The sequence below is a fragment of the Scomber japonicus genome, chromosome 20 (genome assembly GCF_027409825.1).
Source record: "Scomber japonicus isolate fScoJap1 chromosome 20, fScoJap1.pri, whole genome shotgun sequence".
NCBI lineage: Eukaryota > Metazoa > Chordata > Actinopteri > Scombriformes > Scombridae > Scomber > Scomber japonicus.
In genome coordinates this window covers 16636809-16659259 of record NC_070597.1, presented here as the reverse complement: position 1 = coordinate 16659259, position 22451 = coordinate 16636809, and the positions used below count along the sequence as shown (strand labels likewise).

At 43.0% G+C, this 22451-nt stretch overlaps 1 protein-coding gene across 2 annotated transcripts in view; it reads left to right on the top strand.

The window, feature by feature from the left end:
- Positions 1 to 3032: 3032 nt before the first annotated feature.
- Positions 3033 to 22451, top strand: part of capn15 (calpain 15) — a 38074-nt gene continuing 18655 nt past the window's right edge. The window contains exons 1-2 of one of the 2 annotated variants that reach the window (XM_053341552.1): positions 3033 to 3273; positions 19118 to 20765. In XM_053341552.1, coding sequence (XP_053197527.1) covers positions 19140 to 20765 — 1626 coding nt within the window. In that variant the 5' untranslated portion in view covers positions 3033 to 3273; positions 19118 to 19139. Of the gene's footprint in view, positions 3274 to 7408; positions 7588 to 19117; positions 20766 to 22451 lie in introns of those variants that run through there. The other variant, XM_053341551.1, reaches the window with a different exon arrangement.

The following is a 22451-nucleotide window of genomic DNA, read 5'->3' as shown; positions in this document are numbered from 1 at the left end:
CCATTGACCAAAACATGCTAGTAAAGCCTTTCTTTTTTAAATAGATTAACAAAATAATATGGCACTCTTTGTGGTTATGTTATAGACTTTCTGTGAAACTTTAGAAGAGTTTTTGAGGAGAGGGGGGGACTCTGAAGCAAAGCTGAAGCTGGGTGTCTTTTGTGTCTACCAACGTGCCTCGCACTGGGTTTCCCTAGCATTGTCATGACAACAGTGTGTACGCACCGACACTGGCCTTTGAAAACAATACACCAAAAGTTGACTCAAGTGAGCCAGCTAGCAACTTTCTCTTCTGTAGCTAACTTTAGTCGCACATAAAAACCCACAGCGTAGAAAAGTCACGACGGTAAATATCTTGTTCTCTCCAGCGAAGAACAAGTGCACAAGTGTTTAATAGAGACAAAAAAGAAGTGTGCAAAGATGCATTCTCATACCTTCTGAACGAGGGGAAGACTTCTTTTTCCTTTAAAAAGAATTCCCGGGCCAAGTTGGGACAAGCCACAGTCAAACTAGCTAACTTTTGACGGGCTTTTCTGAAGATTTAGCTAGTTTGTTACACCGCTACTAGCATTATCCAAACATGCATAGGCGCTTGTGAACGCTAGCACCGTACGACATGTGAGAAACGACGTCCAGCGGTGTCCTTTCTCCGCCCATACTCATTCTCCCAACTCCTCTGCCCGCTTCTATCAGAGGATGCTTTGCTCCGCCTCACTCCAGCCTGGAGATAAATCACTATAATAACAGACAGTTGGTGTCTCCTAAATGGTGACAGGCTGACTGTTCCCAAGGCTATCACAGAGAAATTACATATAATTAATTTAACTTCCACTCAGGTTATTCAATTCGTACTGATTCACCGACACTCTTCTTAAGTGTCTTGAATTCCCATACAAAGATTTTTTCCCCCACCTCTTTCATTTCAATTTCTATAATGGTACAAACAAAATCCAAAGTCAATTCTGCTGACTGAATACGCACGATTATCTTAATAAGACGTTAATAGGTTTTTAGACTTTGCTATACTATCTCATTATTGGAGTACCCGACCCGGTTGATATTGGCCTAATCCTTTGAACTTCCCCGGTTCAAACAACCCGGGTGACACCGGCATTAACGGAGATAATCCAGACTCACTGTTTCACATGCTACTCTTTATCCTTATGAAATTTTCACTGGTTGGGTTTAAAGTAGTACAGTAGACAACTGAATTTGTTCAACCAAACATGCTGGCTAAATTATTTATAATATAATAATCTATAGCAGCAAATAATGATGTTCTAATGAAGGACTTAAAACATAACATATTATAAGTGACTTGAAAATATGAACCTACTCTATAGACACACTACTTGGATTAATGGAAATAGAAAAAAAATACCAAATACAAAATATAAGGATATTCAAGTAGTCTTTCGCAGGTGTTTATCATAATCTCACTGTTTGTTACAAAGACAAAGCCTGTAATATTAGAGTCACAATTTTGATTTCCATTATATTAATGGTATACAGACCAGTAATAATTCCCTCAAGCATTTGATATGACCTACATACATAGCCTACATGGTGAGGTGAAAAGCAAAATACACTGTTTCTTTATTTGTTCCCCCTGTCTCATTCTGTAAGAGCTTCAAAGCAGACAGACAGACAGACAGACAGACAATGATAAAAAACCACCAGAGGAATGCAGTGTCTAATTACAGTAAGTATTACTCAGAGCAACATCTGTGATAGTAAAGTAGGTCAGTAGAGGTAATAAAAGTAATAGTGGCACCAGTAGTTGTAGTACTGGTGTTAACTATAATATTGACATTGGTAGCAACCTGTGATTAGTGGTTTAACAGCCATAGTATAATTTAATAACTACTATCAAACTAGTTTTTACCCCCTGTTGAGTCAATGTAGTTTAGGCTGGAGTTCAGGTGGTTTAAAGCATTCATACACACAACAATAAATCAAAGAAAAATTAATTGAAGTAGTGCACAGCAGTCAGCACCAGTAACACTTGTAGTGGTGGTGATAGTTGCAATAGCAGCAGCAGAATGATATATGATATGATATGATATGATATGATATGACACGATATGTGATGTGATATTAGCCTATATGATATGACGTCTTACATTAAAATAACAACAACCAGGGACACTCAACTGAACAAAGCTTAAATACGGAAATCCACATCACATAATTACAGTTGAAATAATCAGTAGCAATATAATTATACTAGCAGCTATGGCAGTATTTCGATTAATATACAAACCTTATTAATTAATATACAAACCTTATTTAGGTGAACTAGAGTAAATATGAGTGTCAATGCACCTAGATATTTTTCTTTGTATGCTCTTAGTGACTAACGTGATGACACTGACCTCCTACAGAAATCCAGTGAGGCTGAGGATAAATGTAGTTTTGTAACTAAAACAATTTCGCTATCACCGTTTTTTGGAGTGCTGATAAAATGTGTTGAGCACTTTTGATAAAATCGTAATGTTACACAGATTTTTGATTAAGCTTATGGGGGACATAAACATTGTCTGTATGTGAAACAACCTGTTTTATTGCATTTAGATGATGATGCCGGTTAAGTGTCTGATTTGAACCGGCAGATCAGACACTTGATGACATGTAGCACCACTAGATGGCACCAGAGAGCCATTATTTGACTCTCGTCTGTAGAACGGGAAATTAATATGATATTTCATATTTCGTATTTAAATTCAGCCATGATAAGAATTTTTAAGATATGGTTTAAGAAAATGAATGAAAAATACTAAATCAGACACGTTTTGTTTTGTTGTTTTTATTCATTTTTTCTCACCGGTAACGACACTCGTTCCCGGATATCCTAGTTGCATAGATCTACGTTGTTCATGGGAAATTGAGTTTCCAACCCCGTATTCTTCAATTGGCTCTACGTACGCCAACCTGCGCACACGCTGACCAGATTATTTGGTGTGCGCATTTTACGTACGTGTGCTCTGTATTTGCTCCTTGGAGATTCCCCTTCCTTCCTGGGCGGTTTGAGGGAAACCTACACGGCCGCATCAGTTTCGGTAATACCTGGTGGAGTGAAAATAAACTGTACATATACATGTTTGTCACACATGTCTGGAACATGTCCTAGCAGCGGAGAGGGTGAAGCTAAAGCCTGGAAAGGTTACGGTGGCTAAAGTACAACACGGGAAGAACTTATCGTCTCGATGGCTGTGAAAAGTTAACGCGCAGACGACTGAAAAACAGGAATAATTCCCCTTCAGCCGACTTGAGGTAAGAATAGCCAATTCGTGCGAGGACTTCTCTGAGTACACAGCTGTATGGCAGCGTCGATACCGTCGACCCAACAATGTCTTTGTTTACAGGGTGCCTAACGTCCTCTGCTCCCGTTGTCTCAATTGGGGTTGTTCAATGTTAGTGTAAATTAGTGACAGGGCTCACAGGCTTATGGTTTGTCCACAAATAGATTGATTATGTGAGAGTGCCGCGTATATTTAACCATGGTAACACATCACCTCTAAGGAGTTCATCTTATTCCCGCCGCCTCACTGTACAGATCAGGATAACACACTAACAGCGTGGGCATTTTGATATGACTATGCTCCAGGGAGATCAGAGGGGAAGGTCAGCTGATTAAACTCGCATCTGGAAACAGTAGACACACTCAGGCTTGCTCATGGGCTCTTTGGCATGGTGGATTGGTTGCTGACTTGAGGCCTGAACACAGCTAATCCAATTGAAGAAGAGGCTAAGTGTCACACTAAAACCCACATCAATGTGTTTACATTATTTCATTGAGACTGCTTGTGAGTGCATTTACAGCAGGGTCCTATTTGTGCCCTGCTTCCAGCATGTCCACTAAAGGGGGGGAAAAAACTTTGTGACAGTCAGGACATTTTGGAAGGGATAGAAATGACAACTTACAACATACCATGAAATCAGCTCACATCCTTCCTTCCCCTGTCTTCCCCTGTTATGACCCTGGAGAATAGACATGAAATCCAATCTCTCTCTCTCCTCTCTCTCTTGCACTGACTGTCAGCTGCCGTCTCACTGGGTGCTGACTTGCAGAGGGACAGGTGGCCCTTGGACAGGTGCAACCCTAACAAAGGGCTGCAGTCCTCTGACTTTGTCTGGATTATGTCCAAGTTGTTTTTTTTTTCTTTTAAGTTACACAACAGTAGTCTTATTACTATCTTATGGCTACAATATGTGCAAACTGCTTTAGTAATTCAGTTGTATCTGCATTCATGTTTGTAGTTGTGTACACTTTCTAAGTAAATCTAGGGTAAACTGAAAACACCTGAATGTGACTGTGAAACCTGCACTTGTTTTGGATTTTGAATTGAGCCTAAGAAGTAATACTTTTAAGTTGATAACCTGGTTGTTAACAGCAATCTCAATGACGCAAGCCTTCTTCAAAGCTGTCGCCCCGCACACTGGTTATTTGGGTTGGACTTAAGTCTACATTGGCAAGCGTGTTACATATTAGTGCAGGTTATACTTTTCTCTGCAACTGAAGCCAAGTTTACCCAGCGATAAACCAGTTTCAGTCTCAACAAAGGAACAGGAACAGAAGCTATGCGTGAAGAACACACCCTTACAGCCGCTGTGAACCTGGTTAAGCAGAGTTCCACACAAATGACTACCCACACAGTCAGTCTGCTTGAACTTGCAGTGGTAATTCATGGCTAATGGTTAACTCACTGCTTTATACAACAAAGGATGCACAGAAAAATATGTGGTATGAGTCATTTCATATGAGGTTAGGCTTGTGCTTTATGCGCTGCCTTGCTGGTGAACGCTGAATTTGGAGAGAGAATAAGAGATCAGGAATGAGGTCAGCGAAGTGATATGAAGTGGAAGAGAGAGGAGAGGGGAAAGTTTGAAGGCTTATCTCAGTAATGTGCAGGGACAGTTGAGCGATGATGGGTGTCGCACAGTCACCACTGTCTTGTAGTTAACCCTCCACTTCCTCCTCTGGAAAATGGCCATTAAGACTGGGTTAGCATCCCTTCTCAAGGATGCAACAGAAACATATCAGTTTGTAGTCATTTGTGCAAGAGTGACATGAGGTGTGTTTAGTTTGTATAGTCAGGATGAATATGCATCATCCTGCCCATGCTGTCTCTGACATGCATCCCTATTCATTACTCCATTCACATTAATGAGTAAGACCTCTGGCTCGGGCTTTATTGAGGTTTATTTAAATCTCTTGAATGCAGCCTTCCAGCTTTTCTCTGTTAGCCAGGCCAGTGCGCATGCGCTCTGCTGACACTCCAGTAATCCGCTGTTAAGAGAGGAGATTGCATCCTCGTCCACTGCGCTCAGTCTATCAGTGAGGGAGAATTAAATGCCGTGGGGGAAATATATACAACAGGAGAATAATAAAATATAATGGGACCATTATATAGAGGCATTAAGGGATGGAGCAGTTATACACTGTGAGCGGTTTAACACCCAAGACGACAACGGGACTGGATCGAGGATGTCTTGTAATGTGAGGCAACCGGGCTCAGTATCTACAGCCCAAACGCTGGAAATATGAGATGAACGCAGGCTGGATTGGACCCGGCGGAAGATGGTGAAATTTGCGACTGAGTGCCCCTTTTCTGGATGAAACCTCTTCGGCTGTTTTCACGTCTCCTGAGCCCATATGTCGCCTCCTGCACGGTACTCTCCCTGGCCTCTCTACCGCTGTGTGGGAACGGACACAGACCACCTTTTATTTATACAAGTAATGCTTTGCAGTGCTGTTAACAAGATGCACTGAAAGCTCATGTGCGACTGTTATCAGCGTTTAACGATCATGTAACATTCAGTGAACCTGGAAACCTATACTGTAGTTTTTAGCACTTGCGATCACTGTTTTTTTATCTCCATAATAATCTGCTGATATTAAATGTATTCCATATATTTTAAAGATTTAACCAACCGAGGAATATCGCTTCTACTTAAGACTTCTCTGCCTCAGGGTTTACAGGCTATGGAAACTCGTCGAGATGCATGCAAATGTAGTTTCTCCACCTTCAGAGCTTTGCTGGAATGATACTTGTTCCCTTCAGCTGCGTTTCCTGTAGAGACTTGCAATGACAAGCTGGCATGTCCACATTAATTCAAGCGCAAATTGATCAACTAGACTGACCAACCTCGGCGGTGGGATCAGACCCAAATTAAGCTGCGTCTCACAGACAGCGGAAACTAGGATCATCTCCCGTCCTTGTGTTGGCACAGCCCCGCAGCCCGAAACGGAACATACCTCCCGGGTATTTTGTCGGATGTTACACAGAACTTGCAGCTGAGCCGTAAACATCTTCATGTTGTGGTAACTGAAGTTAAGGCTGCTCTTGGAAAACTCTTTTTTGAAACATCTTCCCTTTTGTGTGTTGTTGTTTTTTAGGTTAATTTCTGAAGTTCATGTGAATTGTTTTTCTTTTTCTCACATGGAAATACAATATTCTGTTCACACCAGAAGTGGTCTAATCTCTGAGAAAGCCCTTCCCAAGGATTTTAAACAGGAGACTTTATCCATTGGGGGAAATACAGCTGGGGTGTTTTACTGGTAAGCCTCAACAGCAGCTGTTAGTCAGGCTGCATGTCTGAAAGATGAGACTTGGATATTAGCATACTTGTAGTTTTGCCAACACCCCTCCCAGAAAATGCAATGCATTGATGTCCTCCTATGCCTGTATTGTGAATAACTCAAAATCAGTGCCACTATTGAACGGTGTCAGCCTTCTTAAAGGACCGTGATGCTCTTGTGATGTCCTGGATGAACTTTGAACTCTTTGGTGGCTGAGATGCTGACTGACTTCAACACACACGTTTTCTTGTTGTCGCTGATCTTCTGAGCATGTGCAAAGAGGAACCAGGCATGAGACTGCACAGACTGGGGGAGATGTGTCAGAAGGAACCCAGGAGGAATTATGAGTGGCACTGTGGAAGACCTGGTGCAGATAGTTACAAGCTTAAAGTCTATGGGAATTATAAACCTTTGCTGTGACAACACTGTATTCTGAATTTACTGTAGTGGAATCAGCGCTCCACACATCAAATTACTATTTTAATTGAGAACTTCTTCCTCCATGCGCTGTGGGAAATCTGCATACTTGGCCACCTGCAGGTTACACTTATTTTTGAGTACCCTTGTCTTTTATTCCCTGTTGCTGTGTTTTTTATTTGGTTTCATTCTAGCGCACTGAGAGTTCTTCTGCAGGAAGAAATGATACCTATTTGAAGCAGAAAGTTGTCAACAGGAGGTTTACTGCAAATACCGACACATGATTTGAGTTGCTATTGTGATCAAAACAGCCCCTTTTAGTGTTTCTCAGAGTGTCTGCAAACAAACAAAACAAACCGACACCTCTGTTAGAGAACATTTAGAGACTATTATTCTATCGCCGTGGTGATGGGGAGCTCGGCCTCGTCTCTCACTGCAGAGACTGAGTCGGACCATGGCTTCCGCAGCACCCCCTACCCATCGTCACCCCCTGTGGGCTGGCTTAGGAACAGCCACAGCAGCCCGGTGTGGGGCACCACCTTCATCACACGTCAGCAGCAGCACCCGCTGCCTCACCGAGAGCGCAGGTAAGAGCCAACAGTGTCTAGCCAGCCGGCTGCCAACTCATCTCTCAGCTGAGTGCACTCGGGGCACAGGGCAGGACTGGCCGCTCGGTTGGGGAAGCCACAGTAGGAATGAGATGTGGGGTTGTATTACACAGCAATGCTGTCATGTAGAGCTGTGAGTGTAGAGTACAACTTTCACAGGAGAATTATTTGGAAGATCTTGTGCTGATGCTCTTTGGCTTCAGTGTCTGTGTGAAGTGCACGTTACGCTGTAAAATGACACTTCATCAGCATTGTTTATTTTGAGAAACTTACTACTTTCTCATACACAGCAGACTCTCTCACAGGTAGTGAAGCTCACTGAGGATTCAATAACCTCAAAGCTATGGATCCAATCCACTGTTTCATCAAAGCTTATCTAATCAAAGTCCGCATTTTGATGTTTTTCTATGATGCACCCGAAATCTGGCTAAGCCGGATTTGTAAACCAAAATCCCACCCCCTTGGTTCCTCCAAGCCCAGCTGTACAGTATGTGCTGCTATTCAGGCAGTGCTGAGTGGATTGCCCGAAGAGATGGATCGACATGGCCACTGTGAACCCAATGAAAACCAGCCCGAGGGTAATCTCTCTGTCATGCTTTTTCATCAGGCTTGACTCAATCTTGTTAATTTAGGCAATTATTGAACACAGAGTGACATTCTCTTAGATCTCGATAATGTTGGCTTCGTGGATGTGCTCTTACACTCACATACAGTTTATTATCCACACAAAATGGCCTCGACTGTGATTAGAGGCACATTTTAGTTTGGTTGTCTGAAATAGTTGAGTGTTCAGACTACAACCACCATTAAGATTTTATCCGAGAATAGAGCTTTTATTGAGCTAGCAGCACCTATGTAATGGAGCAAGGTTTATGTCTTGCAGTGCAGACTATTTGTGGAAGAGACATACTATTGATATAGACAGTATTTCACAGTACTAACTGCATTAAAAAATGCATTCAGTTACTGTATCTACAAGAAAGAATGTCGCAATAAGCCATTGTTCCAGTCATTGCCGTCTAAATCACTGTCAACAAACTGAAAGGCCTATCAGCAGTGTGTAAGAGGCTCAGTTTGAATGTGCAGCTCATCCAGCAGTTTTTGACTGACTTTCATCCAAGAGATGATCTCCTCAACCGCCCTCACAGAAACTTGTTTAGAAGCGTTTCCAGTTTTCCTTCGGCTTTTTTTGGGTCATGTCTCGATGAAATGAGAACAGGCAGTTGGTATCGACCGCCTGTAGTGTATTGAAGTTGTTGCTGAGTCACTCAGGGCTTCATGGTCCGGTTGTTAGTTATTGATTTTCAGAGAGCCCGATCACATTTCCCCACAATGGATGTCATTATTTATTCAGCATCAGTCTCCAGTTGGGCTTTCATCTTTCTTGATTCCTGCCCACCGCTGTCAATGCTTTCCTTGCAGTTGCTCTACATTTAACAGTTAAGGCTGTCAGGGCAACCATTGCTCACGCTGCTAAGAGTTTTAAAATATAGACAGGGCCAGTTTTAGCCTCTGCTTAAACACATTTCCATCAACCTTAGCTCTATGCATGAATGAAACTGTAGTGTAGCTCATACTGTCAGTGTAGTTTTGCATCATACAGTAAACTTGTTCTTTTATTCAGCAGTCTCTTTCGCTGCGTTTGTGCATCTCTGTAGCAACAAGCCTCTGCCTCCATCACCAATTAGACTACACCCTCCGTCAGCTGAGTGCATAAACACATGCAGACACGCAGAAATATACCGACACACCATTTCAGACTACTGCTGGGAGGCAAAGAGGGTCACACACACACATTCTGACAATAGAGGTTTTAGAAACACTGTGCACTAGCACTTGGTACGTGCGCTCTTATCTACCCCCACTCCCTCTCCCTCACATACACACTCACATTCTCATGCACATATACACACTGCTGTGTGAGGCTAACAACGTTAGGCAAGCTTTGCTGAGCTGTGACAGAGCATGAAATATAGAAACAACAGAGCAGTATGAGCCTAGCTTAACTTCAACCATTCTCATACAGTTTATTCTATAATATATTGTCCTATAAAAAAGTGTTTTCCCTTATTTTTCTTTGCTTTTAAGACTCTAAAGGAAGTCTTGTCTTTGAGTAGTTTTAATAAGTTGCCATTGTTTGTGTGCACTAGATCTGTATCCGTATCTCGACTGTGAAGGTTCTCTCAAGAAATCTACTCACTCACTGAGATGTTTTGTGAGCCCTCAATGATTCACAACTTGGGAATCTGAACTTTTTATCATTCCTTTCTAGCAGTGTCACAATTTTCCAAATCCTCAATTCGATTTTATTTCGATTTTAGGGTCACGATTTGATTTGATTCGATTCGATTTTCAATCCTTTTTTTTAGCACAGATGCCTATGCCATTTTTAGACTAATCACTAAATGAGTGATATAATCTCCATCAGTTGTTTGCAATGTACTACACTAAGGCCTCACTGTCAAAATTAAATAATTTATTAGCAATATAATGTAACAATAACTGTCAGTTGTCAATTGAAAACTTACTGTAAACAAAAGAATCACCTATAGTGATCCTTTAGTAACTCCAGTGTGCACTCTTCATATTAGATGATATTCAAGTTCACAATAAAACAATAACCAAGTTAATACAGCCTAATGTCCATAGACATCACTGAACAATGAAGTGTGTTAACTGTCCTAACAGTGTCCTAACTGTATCCTAACAGTAGCATTTCTGGTGCTACAAATACCCTTCTAGTGCTAGTTATTGCTTTAGTGCAGACATCCCAACTCTCCTGGAAGTTTTGGGAGTGTCCCGCATATTGATAGCGGCTCCCTGACGTCCACAAATTATATACAATCTCCCGGAATCTGAGACATGTCTGCTTGAGCAGGTGTATGTTTGTGTGACTATCAATGCAGCGCGTGTGAGAGTGCAGCGTCCTTATAGCTCTGTGTCGCTGCTTATTAGACCAATCATACCCCCCACCGGGCAGACAACCAGTTCAAGTTTGTTTGATGTGTGTCCTCTATCAGCGGTTGCCATGGTGTCTTTTTACCGGCTGCAGGTTCAGGTTAGAGGAGGTAATGTTGACTCGCGACATTTCAACACGTATGTGTTTTTTTTTTTCCCTCTTGACTCACCTGATACATCTTCGATTCCTCCGTTGATTTCGAAGGTCGAGATCGTGAGGTCATTTCGATTGATATTTGATTTACAATTGAGATTGAGTGGGCTGCACAGAACATGCAAGGGGGGTCGTCTTGTAAGTCACCTGTTTTCATTCAATTGGTTGGTCAACAGGTTCGCATATGAGATTTTGAGGGTGTGTGACTTGGTGACTTACAGTTACCCATAACACCATTCTCTGTGTAAGTTTGCTATTGACCTGTATCTTTGGAGAAGCATAATTTCAGCTCAAGTGTGATACATTGCAAATAGCCCTGGGAGCCCTCAGCCCTTAAAGTCAGTGTCTGCTCTCTCTAGAGTCGACCCCAGTGGCTCCTACTGTCCCAGCATGATGGATGATGGCGTTTATCGCAGCTCCAGTCCACTGGCTTTGCTCCCTTTAATTGGATTAAAACCGGTCCACTTGGATTCAACTAGAAATGATTACTGGCAGTGTTTATTTCAGAATTATGTCAGCGCGTCCTCCCTCGCCATTGCCTGTCTGATGAAGACGGGGGCCATGTCAGGTCAGTCCCCAAGCCTGCAGAATAGATTTGGCACGCAGGCTTTGTCTCACAGTGTGGCTTTCTTTGGGGAAGGAGTGCACTGATGCGGGTAAAAGAAAAACTAGCCTATTGGCACTGCGACTGACATGATTCCAGATTCCCCCCACTCTTGTTGCCATGGAAATCTGTAGCATATGTTCACTAACCTAAATCCATTGGGCGTTTAGATAAGGCCTAACATGATAACCTGGCTGTTTCATACACAAAAAGAACCCCATGCTGGCAAATTACACAGGTTATATTGAGGAGTACAAAAAACCTGCTGATTATTCATGCCGGTGATGTCGGATAGAGGCCAGTGAGCAACCTCCTGGCAAGTGGTTTTTAATAGTCTGCCTTTAAGGGATACATTTGTGTTGTGGTAACAGTGAGTGAAACTCTACTTCGTGGCGCCTGTTTGAGAAGTTCCCGTCTTGCTGAAAGCAGCGCTATGTCAGCAGTGCTGCTACCCTCCAGGTTTGCTTGCCCGCAGCAACTCTGGATCAACACTGTATCCCTGCCATCTCTTCCCCTTCTTCCTCCCCAGATCCTGGCACTTCCTGCCAGCTTCCTGCCTGCACTCGCTTTGCTCCGTGCCACTAATGTCTGCTGAAACCCAGTCAGACAGTTTCCTCTGTTTAAAGATTCAAATGTCTGAAGCTGTCTCCACCGCTGACAGATTCACTCGTCAAAAATGAGAACTGGTCTTGAAATATTCACTGAGGGCAGAGCTAGAGGTCAGAATCTACTGTTATTTCTCTTTCATGACCAGTATTTTTATGTATATTTTTTGCGTCTTCCGTCTCTCCAAGTTTTTTTGTTCATATCTTATTTTTATAATGGTTCTGGGTTATGAGGTTAAAAGATCATGAGGTTTGATCTTCTGGGTCAGGCTTACGTAAAAATGGCAACAATAGCAATGAGCTGTCATAAAAAGCAGAGAGCATGGCATTTCCCTGACACTTAACATTTAAACAACGCCATCCTTGTTTCTACAGCATCACACCCTAAGCTCTTTCTCATAAGAAGGGAATGTTTGTTGAGTTTTTTGTTTTTTTAAATGCTCTTAGTATATAGACTCAGTGGTGTTTATTAGTGGAATGTATTGGCCTCAGGGAACAGATTCAAAAGACCTTTTGTTCATTTTCAGTTCAGTTTTTTTCAGTCTTTGTTCCACGACCAACACGTAACATTTTCTAAACCTATTCGGTCTTCATACTCTATGCTGAAAGGTCCTTCTCTTCATTAAAAAGTGTCCTGCTCAAAGTCATCTCATCAAAGCTTTCCCAATTATCTTGTTGTGTTTTCCCCTGTGACTAAAGCTTCATTGTCACCATTCCCCCGTCTCACGTCACCAGACGCCGTGTGTCTGAGTGGAAAGTCTTTAATCTGTCACTTAAATCTGGAATCTAAAAACTCTCCTCTGATAAGTAGCAGTCAGTGTTTCAGAGTTGAGTAATGACTCATATTCATGCCACAACACATCACCTGGCAGGTAAGGAGGCTCTTAAAGTTAATCCTAGAGACCTTAATTCATCAGCCCCTCTGATGGACAAGAAGCAATGCTTGCTAGGGGTGAAAAGCTTCCTCTGATCAAGAAAAATCCCACGAAACAAATTAATAAATAATAATAATGATAAACAAAACTCTTTTTTTTGCACATAAAAACTGCTGCAACTAGGCTGCATTCATTACTAAAGGGGGTAAAATTAATTCTCGGTTGCTTTTCTCAAGTGCAGTAAAGAATTTGTGAAAGTGCTGATCTAATCCCCTGTCAGTAGAGTTTTCTGGGTGTGTTCAGATGCAGCAGAATGCTTCAACATTCATTATCCTTTTTATACAGCTTGTCTTATCCAAGGGCATATTGGCCTCTGATAAGTCTCATTTTTTAATAACAAGCTGTGCTCTGTTCAACAACAATCACTGCTCAGCTGGCATCATCATTCTGTGCGACAAGATTGTTAAGAGTGGAAGAAAAACACAAAAAGGCACAAGCAGTAATGCCAGTGCTTTGAAACCTCAAGGTAATGCCCTTGCAGCTGGTAGTTGGGGAAAATCACTTCCTGTATCCCCATCGCTTGTAGGGTTGCTGCGATTAAACATTCCCATCATCAAATGCACAATAACTCCTTACCATAAAGATTTTATAAACTACTGAAGTAACTATGGCTCTCTGCCTGTGTTTACACCGAACTGTGCCTGTAAATATTTACCAAGAGGGTGACTCACTTTATTTAAGTTTGTTTGTGTTAGAAATAGTACGTCTGGAGCCTGTCTCGCAGTGTGAGTTCAACACAGTCAAGATAGCTTGAGATATCCAATCTCACACTGCCTTATAATAATCATAGACAGCTGATATCACAAAGCTGATTATGGAGAAGTTCAGATAATTTAGACAAGTGTTCACATTAAAAGAGATGATTGTTGTATGCGACAAGTAAAAAAATAAAATACATCAACAGATTCAGATGAACATGTTTAATATGAGCTGAGATGAAACCGTCCATTCGTGTGGGAAAAGTGCATTTATAAAACATAATAGTAACATCTGAGAGATACAGCACAAGTCAAATCTAAAGGGGAGCAATGGAAATGTACCGACACGTTCAACATGTAAAGTAGTCTCCACTGTAGGTGTGGTTGTGGGAAGGAAATGAATCACAACCAGTCAGTCTTCTCTAGCAAACATCCATCCACTAATTAATTTGGGCCCACGCTCATAAAACAATGTAAAGGCAACACTGAGGCTAGCAGGGATTATGGGATGAAAATTGAAACAGAATGAAGGCGGCATAGTGTGGTTCACATTATTTCTCTTATTGATTACTCTGTTGATAATTTATGAGGTTTAATTGACCCAATATGAGGGTCTTAAAATAGCTTCCACTTGCAGTCCAGGAAACCCCAGATATTAAATCGCTAATTATCTGAAAAGTAGCATAGAAGCTATAGCCAGTTGCCTAAATAAAAACTGATTAGCTGATAATCTGAACTAATTAGCCACTCATATCAGCGCTGCTTTGTGCTAACTGGCAATGTTTCTTAAATTTAAATGCAACACAGTATTGTGTGAGGACTTTAATTATTTGTTTTTCTTTTTTTGTTGTTTTTAATGGTTTCTTACAGTATTCTGTCATCTGGGTGTGTGAGAGTACAATATCCGTAAGCAGTTGTCATATAATTCCCTGTCAAGTAGATATAAAAAGGTCTACTGGCAGGCTTGGCCCTGTTCTGTATGGATTGGACTACATTATTAACTAGAAGCACAGCACACAGGCAAAGTCACTTCCTTACATGCAGCCCGCTTCTGAGTCATTGAGCTGAATGTACTTGGAAAATACTTTTAGTCACCTTTTTCCATGTGGTTGGTCTTGGCGTGTACAGTACAAGCTACACACTCCAACTGTAATTTGTAAAGGCCACACATTACACTTTGAGTCACTTCTTTTGTCTGTGTTTTTTTTTTCAGTATGTTCTCATAGCAGGGAGTTAATTTGGTATGTCGTGCTCAGATACACGTGGCATGTACACAGCAGAAGATAAGAAAATAAGCGTGGAAGTGTAATTTAATTCTGTTTATCTATCCAACAGGCAACAAGTGTATGAGTAAACACAATGTGAAAATCCAGTCATTTCATGTTGCTACTAGTGTTTACAGTCAAAGCTTGAGAGAAACGCTGTGTTGCTACATTTTTTTTCAGCTATTCGCAAAATGAAGTGTCATGAAAATGTGTGACACTGACTGACAGGCTGTTACATAATATCTCTAAAAATGCTGACTGACTCCTTTTTTATATTTCAGTTCAGTCAGATGTGCAGGGTTAGGGTTAGGATAAGGTCCATTAGTCCGTTGCATTGTACTTTTGGAGTTCTTTGTTTATTAATCACCTTTTTTCTTTTTTTTTTTTTTCTTTTTTTTAGATGAGACAGTGAAGTAGATTGAATGAAAGGTAAATGACTTAACATTGGAATCTACAGCCATGTGTTAAGAACCATGCCTACTGCTAATCTGATGACATTTCGGTTTGGGTTTTGCTGCTTGTCTCTGTGTTGAATGAATGAACTCTGCCCCTCGTGGTCAAGGAGGGTATCTCACTTTCCCCTCGGTCTCTGGGATCAACGCCAACCCTGGAAAAGGCAGCGCTAATGACTGTCGCACAAAGGCCAAATGTCCCACAGTGAGGCAGGGAGAAGCTGGCGAGACTCGGCTCACTTGATCTCGCGACAGGGTTGAGTATGTGGAGTGAATCCAAGCAGCCAGCCATAGGTGGCAGACACACTATGTGCATGGCTTTTGTAGAAATACTCCAGCCTTAGCACTTCTTACAATGTAACGTGACTCATCTCATATCAGGGATTGTATTTGTCTCTACTCTGAAGACTGATGGCTATCTTGCTTACGTTTCAGTTAATAATTAGATTTTTTTTTACACCACCAATGTTAGTGATTTGAGTTTTAGAGCTCACACTCTCAGTAATAGTCTACTGAAGTGCTCTGTGACTGTCTTTTACTCACTGAAGCGTTGGAAAATTGGTCAGGGGTCTCTTACTTAAGTGAATTTAAACCAGGACTTTATGGGCAGCAGGCTGCATTGAGGACCTCATTGCACAAAGATGGGTTTTCTAGAGGTGAGGTTTCTCTCTCTCTCTCTCACTCTCCCTCTTTCTCTCCACTGTAAGCTATTGGCTAACCGCCCAGGTCTGCGACACTGAGGAGCTGAAGTGGGCACTTTTAGAGCAGCTCCACTGAACACAGGGCCAAGGACAAAAGGTGTGTGTGTGCGTCTGTGTGTCCGTGTGTGTGTTTGCAAACACTCCTGTGGAGCGTGTACACGGAAAGCATCCTTTTAAGTCGGGTCCAGGGATCACAGGGTACAGCGGTTCATCGTCTGCTGCAGGCATGTACTGTAAAAAAGGTGTTTGCGCATGTGCACTAACAATGCATTCACAGTGCATCCTTTTAATTGAGGGCTGGGATTGAGGCCGTTGTCGTTAATCATGCCTTACTTACATATGATAGGTGCAATGCTTATAACAGATAATAATGAGATAATAAGCTAGATAATAAAACATTACTTGAGAGGCTGATTATTTTGATGTGGAGTTCCTGCGACGGCTGCCGCAGACAGAAAGATAATGAATCTGCGATCCCTGTGCTCCAGCGAGAACCAAATCAATTGCTTTGACAAACTCTTCATGTGGCTGACACCATGACTTTGCTCCCTCGCTGAAGATGAAAGAGGCCTGACAGTTATGAAAATGGCCACAGGGAAGAGCCTGTCATCAAACATGAGGTGTCGACACTTGTTGTCGTCGTCGTCGTCATCACTGTCGCGGCCTTCAGATAGGCAGGCCTTTGGAGAGCTAAGCATGGTGTGAACATGTGTCATCAATGCTAGCATGGGGCAGCCACTTAATTCGACCACATTTAACTAAACTGCAGAGGGGGTGGAGTATGTGTTGCAGGCTGAGGATGCAGCATGGGTTATTTGAGGATAGATAGAATATTTTTCTGAACTTACTTTAGATTTAGGCAAATAATTTACAAGCTGGGGAAGTTGTATCCTAAAATCATTTCTCCGTCATAGCCCCTCTGTGTAATGTTTTGAAGTCATGAAATATTTCAAAGTGATATTTCTCAGAGTTTGTGTGTCTTAACAAAAGAGTTTTCCTATTTTTTTTCTCTTATTGTTACCATTGGAAGGCTGAGTTTCCTCCTCACTCAGGGGGGCTGGTTTATGTTGGAGTGCTGCAGGAGCATGAATACAGTGCTAATGGCTCCCGACATAAAGCACTGGGACTACTACTTCCATACTTTTTCTGTCCTGGGGGGTGAGGATGCACACAAACCCAAGGCACAAATGCAGATAGACAATAAAATAAAATAAAACAAGCAACTATGCTATATCTGCAAATAAATATAGCTACATCCCTGCGTGCACACACACAAGCACACACATAGCCAGCGGCAAGGACCTACACACATGAAGACACCCGAAGAGACACATTAGTATCCCTCCCCACTGTCATTCTCCTTCCCACCTTAGGGAGGAGAGCTGACAAGAGGAGAGGACAGTGTGCTGGAAGAGAGAGGTTGGATGTAAGAGGTTCCCCTGGGTTCTGAAGATTCGCCTGGTTTGAAAAGGTTTAATGGAGTTGAACTAAGGACAATTAGCTTGCCAGGACAGAAGGTCCTGCAGTGGGGAAGAGCGGGGCCTAAGCTGGTCAGCCAGCAGTCATACTTATAAGTCTCCTCTACATTCTGTCAGTGGTATAAAAATATCACATGGACATGTTCTTCTCCATGTTCTAATGAAAACTAAAAAGATAATGAGACTATGTTTTTCATTGTAAAGGGCTGGGTAATAGGCTGTTTCCACCAGGACAGTCACAAACGGATGCTCCCTCATAAAGCTGTAATCATTGCAATCTAATCAAAAAAGCAAAAAATACCAAATGTAACCAAATTCATAATCTTTGCGGTCACTTTGAGGGCAACATCTTTGCCACTGGGATCAATGTGAAGAGCAGTGCAGTCTCTTCGCTCTTAGCACCTTACCCTCCACTACCCTGCAATTCCCACATTACCTTCCCTGTGTTGCTGTTCACACATGAGCAGCTTGAGTGACAGTGACATTTATGGGTTTGTCAAGACAGCGACCGTGTCCATCCCTCACCCCCCCCCCTCCTCCCTCCCCCAAGGTATCCAACTGTGCTGCCCCTCTCCACACCCCCGAATACCCCCTAATACACCAGCTATCAATAAGTGAAATTGATTGAACTGCTGGCACACAAAATGAACTGTATGTACAAGTCAATCCAAAAACAACACATCGCTTTAGGTTATATTCGTTTGTTGTTCAGCTAAGTACCCTGACTGGATGGATGGATCGCTGCCTGTCCCTCTGAGTCAAAATGGTCAAGAATTGATTTGTTTCCCTTGTTCCCATTCACATCTCCCCTCTCTGTACTTTCCGCACTGTTGGTGTTGATAGTTTGGGTTAATACAATTCCTTTAAATCCAGACCTGTGAACAACTTTAAAATACGCTAACGTCATGTGTGCTGCCAGAATTAATAGTCTCCTGCATTCAGAATTCATTTGGGCACGGGATTGACGTGACCTTAAGTTGCACCCGTCTAGCCCGCATTAACATTCACCAAGTAACAGAGGAGAGAGGTGTTAATATGAAGTGGAAGAGACCCCGTGCGTTTTTTTCTGTTTTAATAAGTGTCAGTCAGGAGGGCTCTAAAAGCGCTTCTCTCAGTATTCTTGGGGAATAGCAGTCTCCTCTGCCATCTTACCCCCCTTTGGCTCCTCCTCTGTATGTGCTGTCTTCCTGGCTCTAATCATGTGGCCATTGTATATGGATTTACTGCCCTCAGTGCCCCCAGGAGGGAGATTTGATTTTTCCCCTGCACCAGCTAATCTTTCCCTCTCACACTCTATTTTTCTTTTCTCATTCTGTCTGTCTCTCCTCCTCTTGCAGATGTTTTTGCAGTTCCCTCTTCCTTTTTAGATTATCATCCTTGACTAGAAGCATGTATTCATTCCCTGGCTGCTTTACTTTTTTTTGTTTCACACTTTCCAGCCCCATCTTGCTTCTGTCTTATCCTTTCCTCCAATTTGTTTCACCACTTTGATTAAACACGACTCAGAATATTACCGACTAAAATAGCTCAAATGATTGAACAGTGGCATACTTAACAGGTAGCTATTATTGCTAGGCTTTTACTGCTGTATATTAGAATGCATAATGAACACATTTGTTTCTTGAGTTTTGTTTTGACTGTCTGTTTCCCGTTTTACAGCCACTCTCACTCTCCTGGTTCCATGGCAGCAGCAGTGCGAGGCAGTGAGTGGTCATGTGGACGCTGCACCTTCTTAAATGCCGGCGCGGCACCTCGCTGTTCCATCTGTGAGGCACCTCGACAGAAACCTGACCTTAACCAGATCCTGCGGCTAAGCAGCACTGAGGAGCACCGCTGGGCCTGCCCCCGTTGTACCCTTAACAACCCCCAGGGGTCCGGAGCCTGTTCCGTCTGTGGCTTCGGACCCTCTCCTGCCACTCACACACCCCCTACCACTACCATTGCCGCAACTGCCAACGGCCTCCCGCCTGCTCCCACCGAACCTCCAACACCTACTGTCACCCCCACAGTGCTACTAGAACCTCATGGACAGCATGTAGTTAAAGAGGAAGTGCTACGACGGTCAGAGAGCAATGGAGAGGTGTGTGGGCTGGAGGGGCAGCACTCAGGCTGGGCTTGCCCTCGCTGCACACTTCACAACACACCAGTGGCACTGTCATGCTCAGCGTGTGGTGGACCTAGGAAACTGTCATTGCCTAAAATCCCCCCTGAGGCGCTGGTGGTGCCAGAGGTGCGCACACCTGTGCTGGGGTTTCCTGTGCACACAGCAGGGGCTCCCCCACTACTCATAGACCTAACGGATGACTCTCCCCCAGCACCTCCATGTGATCCTCAAGAACCCCCCCACGTGTCCTCACAGTCCCTCTCGTCACCTTTTTCTTCTTTTTCCTCCCTTCAAAACAACCCTGTACCTCGCAGCAGGAGAGAGGTGCCCCCTCCAGGGCGCCCGCCAAACCCAGGCACCAACACTCCCAGTCCCACTTCCCCTTCAACTGCCAGTGTGCCACCCCAGCCTGGCCCACAGCGACCAGCCAAGCCTAAACATGCCCAACCCCAGGAACCCTCATACCCGAGTAAGCGCCTCAGTATCTTGGAGGAAGAAGACTCTCACGCCCCCCACCTCCCTGTTAATTCCTCAGCAACCCCCAACTGGAAGTGCCCTAGCTGCTCCTTGCCCAACCCAGGTTGCTCTTCCAAGTGTGAGGCCTGCCGATCTTCGCGGGCTGGTACTGACCTTATTGACCTGGTGGGCTGTGAGACGGTACGCTTCACCCCAGCCAGCCCCTCTAGTCCAGACTTTAGCACGTGGGCCTGCTCCAAGTGCACCCTGCGCAACCCCACGGGTGCACCCAAGTGCTCAGCCTGTGGTTCCTCTAAGCTGCATGGCTTTCAGGAGCAGCAAGTGCCCCTGCCCCGCTGCTGTACCCACTGTGGCCTCCCACAGGGGCCTGGCACGACATGCTCCTGTACACCTTCCTCTTCTTCATCCTCCTCGGGTCATAAAACACGCAAACAGGCCAGAGGTTTCTCCTCCTCCTCCTCTGCTATTGCTTCTTCGAGTTCCTCCTCCGCCTCATCTAGCCTTCAGGAGAGGATAGGACAGTGGAGCTGCCCAGCATGTACGCTGCTCAACGACCTCAAGGCCAAGAACTGTGCAGCGTGCCACACACCCCAGCAGTACCTCACCCTTCGCAAGGTGGTTAAGCCTCTGAAGAGGAGAGAAAGCATGCATGTAGAGGCCCGACGACGAAATGACGAGGGTGAGGCCAAGGAGCTTTGGGAGAACATTGTCAGCTTTTGCAGAGAGGTAAGAGAACAATTAGTTGTAGCTTTAATGACTCATTATGGTTCAAAAGTTACAGGATTATCAGGAAGCAGTCACTCTGTATGGCATCAGTAGATTATAAGGGCTTGGGGTCATCTATGGTGAGATCTTTTATGCAACTTGGAATTATATCACTTTATAACACCTTGTTGCTTGTGTTGTATTTCATCATCTTTAAAGGATGACGTAAAGACTCGTTTTCATTCACAGGCAACTGACATTGTTCAAGTTGTGTTTTCCTTTGACTTCTTTCACAAGTCAGTGTCCGCTGACTTTAACATGCAATGCATCATGGGGTGCACATTGACTTTCACTGCACAGTTCCCTTATTGTAATTCCTCTTTTTGTTATGGCTCTGGCATTGTTCCCGTTCCCTCAATCTCTCTAATTTCAGAGAAATGCTAATAGGCTTTGTCATTGCCTCTGTTTGCACTTGCTTCGTTAGCTGAGTTTTAAACGACCAGCGGGTGAATCTTGGCTACCTAAATGAGCTGCAGATAGAGTCTCTCTCTCTCTCTCTCTCTCTTTCTCTCTCTCTCTCCTTATATTCAGCTACAGCCTGCCCTCAGTCACAGAGCAGTAACTTCACAAAATTCAGAAACTCTTTGTTTCAAGACCTTAACTCCAGTACTGGGAGGCTTTAATGAGTCCAGTTTTATTGTTTGTTTGGAATAGACTGTGGCTAGATGTTTTCTTATTATTTTTGTTGATAGCTCAGTTTGAGCAAGCTTCTCCATTTTCTAGCCCCAGTTCTTATTTTGAGAGATATTAGACTACTTAATGAAATAAATGTTATGTATGTTATGATAGCAGTCCTGTCTGTGTGTGATAAAAAATATTTTGATCATTCTAAGTGTAATTTCTCTTTTAAAAGGAGTGTTCCCGAGTCAATTAAAAGATGAGAAATGTGTAACTTATTAAACAGACAGCAGCTCCCTTCTCATCAACATATACCCTGAAACATTCATTTCATTAAGCTACTTAAATGCTTGATGGCAAAAGGTTAATCGTTAAGGGGTTTTTTTTCTTAACAGAGTTTATGCTTTTGTAATTATGGGCTTGTCTGTTGTCATAACAACCTAATGTAATGACGCATTTTTAGCCGCTTCAGTGCATTAGCTTTAACTATTCAGACATCATCAAGACTTTAAGGTCAAGCTTGTCATTGATGAGTCGTGATCGGTCTGATTTACAGCAATATTTCGTCTTCTACAGTAACTATAGTTAACATGTGACTTTCTTTATGTAGCCTGTTTCTTTCTCACCACTTTGCTGAACCTTTTCATATATATTATATTGTCAAAAAGGGTTAATATGAACCAACCTCTACCACTTATGCTAACAAAACCAACCTGATTGGACCAATGAAACCCAAGGAAGCATGTTCTACCTTGTAACTGTTAAGAGCTTTTCATATTTAGGTCATTTTGGTTGCAGGCAATTTATTCAGGTGAGCCCAGCTACCTACAACACCACGGCACCTATCATGCCATGTTTACAATAGCATGAAGTGAGCTTTAGGATGCATTATTAATGGCTTCTTTGAAAGTCACAGGGCTCACTGCTGGGAGCGTGGGAGGGAAGTTGGCTCAGTAGGAAGAGGAAGGATATCGAAGATCCCTCATCCCCACCTTCGCCTCCTCTTTTCCTACTTTCAGATCGACATTT